This window comes from Limulus polyphemus, unplaced genomic scaffold (assembly GCF_000517525.1).
Source record: "Limulus polyphemus unplaced genomic scaffold, Limulus_polyphemus-2.1.2 Scaffold3057, whole genome shotgun sequence".
Lineage (NCBI taxonomy): Eukaryota > Metazoa > Arthropoda > Merostomata > Xiphosura > Limulidae > Limulus > Limulus polyphemus.
In genome coordinates, this window is record NW_013668667.1 from 29,431 (window position 1) to 33,462 (window position 4,032).

The window sequence follows — 4,032 nt, forward strand, 5'->3', positions numbered from 1 at the left end:
TCAATAAGCAATCCTGAAAAATATTTGGGGGCGCTTAACTTTTTTCCAGGTGTATACTTACTACATAGATGGTGTTTGAAACTACAGTAACCGAACGTCTTCTGTTTGTTGGAGATTCGTATTTAAACCTATTTGTATGTTGTTGTTTTTTAATTATTTCTAATTATAGCCAATCTTGGCTTATCTCTCATTTTGCCCTTGCTCCTCTGTGGCCCAGCGGCAAATTGGTGTTGTTTTAACGCCAAAATCGAGGAAAATGTCATGGATTGGGATAAAGCACAATTTTATTTGGTCAGGTAAATTCGTGATCTGTCCGCTCTCGAGATTCTACAAGTAAAATTTATTAAACTGAATAAATGTTATAGTCAGGCGTACATACAAACCCATGAAGCGTGTTGCTCTTGTAACGAGAAATTAAACTTAACACTAACTTTTTGTATGATTAATCCAGTGTCAATACGTAATATTATACATATTGAAATATAGTGATATATATATATGATAAAAATCTAATTATTCATGATATAGGAAAACATATATAAGATAACTTCAAATTATTCATAATATCGGGATTATATATATGATAAAAATCTAATTATTTATGATATAGGGAAATATATATATTTATATGATAAAAATCTAATTATTCCTAACAACTATGGTGAACCCAAATTATATATTTACTGGTAATTTTGTAATTAGAAAATAAAATATTTGTAATTAACCAAAAACAAACGTTAAACTATTTTTCATTGGACGTTATGTTGACCAACCTCCTCCTCCGGAATATCAGGGTAAACAACCAGTTTATCAATGTACCGAATCTGTTCGGAATCGCCCTTCTCGAACTTGTGGTGATTTCCAAGATGGATTCTCCAGAACTCCTTCTTGGGATAACTACAAAAATCATCGAGAAATGGAATATTGGAAAGAAAACTGAAAATTTACAAATAAATATATATATATATTGTATATTAACATTGTGGAACAAATAATCCGCATTACAATAATTAAACTAGTGTTATAATGACAGTTCCAGTAATAGTTTGTTATATTTGTTGGTGAGATTTCTTTATGGCTAAAGTTCACAATCTACACTCTCCTGTAACATCAACAGTACCACACAGTGACAGTTCCAGTAATAGTTTGTTATATTTGTCGGTAAGATTTCTTTATGGCTAAAGTTCACAATCTAAACTGTCCTGTAACATCAACAGTATGACACAGTGACAGTTCCAGTAATAGTTTGTTATATTTGTTAGTAAGATTTCTTTATGGCTAAAGTTCACAATCTAAACTGTCCTGTAACATCAACAGTATGACACAGTGACAGTTCCAGTAATAGTTTGTTATATTTGTTGGTAAGATTTCTTTATGGCTAAAGTTCACAATCTAAACTGTCCTGTAACATCAACAGTACCACACAGTGACAGGTCCAGTAATAACTTGTTATATTTGTTGGTAAGATTTGTTTATGTTTAAAGATGTTAAAGTTCACAGTCTACACTGTCCTGTAACATCAACAGTATCACACAGTGACAGTTCCAGTAATAATTTGTTATATTTGTCAGTAAGATTTATTTATGGTTAAAGATGCTAAAGTTCACAATCTACACACTGCACTGTAATATTAACAGTATGACACAGTGACAGTTCCAGTAATAGTTTGTTATATTTGTCTGTAAGATTTCCTTATGGTTAAAGATGCTAAACTTCACAATCTACACTGTCCTGTAATACCAACAGTATCACACAGTGACAGTTTCAGTAACCCTAAACCTCATTAAGATTATATTACATAATCCTAACCAATGGTACACAAGCTATTTGTAAAACCACCTAAATAACACCCACTACTCACCCACTTTGAACCTGACTAAGGTCATATTACATAATCCTAACCAATGGTACAAAAGCTACTTTTAAAGAAGTAAAAATCAGGAAGTACGAGCTGCTCCTCATATACACTGGTGAGGACAAAACAAACTACAGAAAACTATAATACATACCTTTGATTTGAGTCAGGGGAGCTTGTTGTATCAAGAATTAAACAATTTACTACCAACCTCGACGTGTTAAAAATTATCAAAAATGTTACAGAGAATTTGAATACAGTTTCGTTGAGTTTTATGTTTGCTATAGGTTTGTCATATAATAGGAAGTTTAAACTTCAGAAGTTCATAGCAAAATACAGGTGAACTTTAGCTACTATCATCAGAACGTAATGACACGAACTATGTGAGATAAAGTCCCTAAACTGTATAACCAGGATGTTGAGAAGGCACAGCTACATCAGGACAACGGATCATGTCACACATGCCATGAGGCCAAGAAGGTATAGCTACGTAAGGACAACAGGTGATGTCACACGTGCCATGACGCCAAGAAGGTATAACTACAGCAGGACAACGGGTCATGTCACACGTTCCATGATGCCAAAAAATTATAGCTACAACGGGTCATGTCATACGTTCCATGATGCCAACAAGTTATAGCTACAGCAGGACAACGGATCATGTCACACATGCCATGAGGCCAAGAAGGTATAGCTACGTAAGGACAACGGGTCATATCGTACGTGCCATGAGGCAAAGAAGGTATAGCTACAACAGGACAACGGGTCATTTCGTACGTGCCAAGAAGGTATAGCTACATCGGGACGATTAGTCGTGTCACATGTACCAGGATACCAAGAAAGTATATCTTTTGAATGTCGACTTCCTTAAAGTGAAAGGTCTGTAAAAAGTCAATTTGTGGTCTAAATGTTGATCTCGTCATCCTTAACAATTATTACAACGAAAATTATAAATCAGACATTGAAGCATTACCACGTTAATGATACTGAGCCAAGTCGACTGTCGGCACGAGACCTTGGACATTGTGATAATTAAATGCAACTAACTTTCTCTAAGATGAATTTTGAGTTTCCAATTGCATAAATTCAAGAGATCCTCTGTAATGATTTCTCTGATAGAAGCGTATTGTTTTATGTACACTTTTAGATCTGGTTAAAGCAGCGACATCTAACTGACTCTAGTCTAATTCAGTGAAATTATTTGCGAATCGAATTATAATCTGGGCTTAACCTTTTTTACTGAAATATGCAATTTTGATGATAAGATAAAAAAATCTTGCCTTTTGGATAATTTAGAAGAATTGATAAGTAGTATTAAAGCTACAAACATATATATATTTCCCCAGTGGCACAGAGGTGTGTCTGCGGACTTATAACGCTAGAATCCGGGTTTCGATACCCGTGGTGGGCATAGCACAGATAGCCCATTGTGTAGCTTTGTGCTTGATTACAAACAATACAAACATATATATCTATATATAAGTACCACTTCTCTAAGATAAGTGAAGATTTACACACATAAATGTTTCATTAACTTTCTACGGTTTCAGTTCTTCAGTAAATAAAGTTAAGAAAACATTTTACTAGTGTCGCAGTTTTTACTGAGATATAAAGCATTTCGAACTATTTATTGTAATAAACGTCTGTGCTTCAACCTATACTTGAGTAAAATATAATTAATTCTGGTTCACTCCTAGAAGAAATAGACTTGCCTTTTCTTGAGAAACATGGATTTTATGTTAAAATATCATCAATTCTATTTCACTCCTAGAAGAAATAGACTTGCCTTTTCTTGAGAAACATGGATTTTGTGTTAAAATATCATTAATTCTATTTCACTCCTAAAAGAAATAGGTTTGCCTTCTCTTGAGAAACATGGATTTTATGTTAAAATATCATCAATTCTATTTCACTCCTAGAAGAAATAGACTTGCCTTTTCTTGAGAAACATGGATTTTGTGTTAAAATATCATTAATTCTATTTCACTCCTAAAAGAAATAGGTTTGCCTTCTCTTGAGAAACATGGATTTTGTGTTAAAATATCATCAATTCTCTTCCACTCCTAGAAGAGATAGGTTTGGCCTCTATTAAAAAAGATGGATTTTATGTCATACTAAAAACTGAATTCTTTAAAATCACATGTTAAAAATAATTCATCAAATTTTAGGTTTTTATT

The 4,032-nt window shown here is 33.2% G+C and overlaps 1 protein-coding gene across 1 annotated transcript in view; it reads right to left on the reverse strand.

The window, feature by feature from the left end:
• The window catches only part of LOC106468572 (chymotrypsin-like elastase family member 2A), an 18,566-nt gene that overhangs the window by 6,754 nt on the left and 7,780 nt on the right, over nucleotides 1-4,032 (reverse strand). The window contains exon 5 of the mRNA XM_022396910.1: nucleotides 774-897. Coding sequence (XP_022252618.1) covers nucleotides 774-897 — 124 coding nt within the window. The remainder of the gene's footprint in view (nucleotides 1-773; nucleotides 898-4,032) is intronic.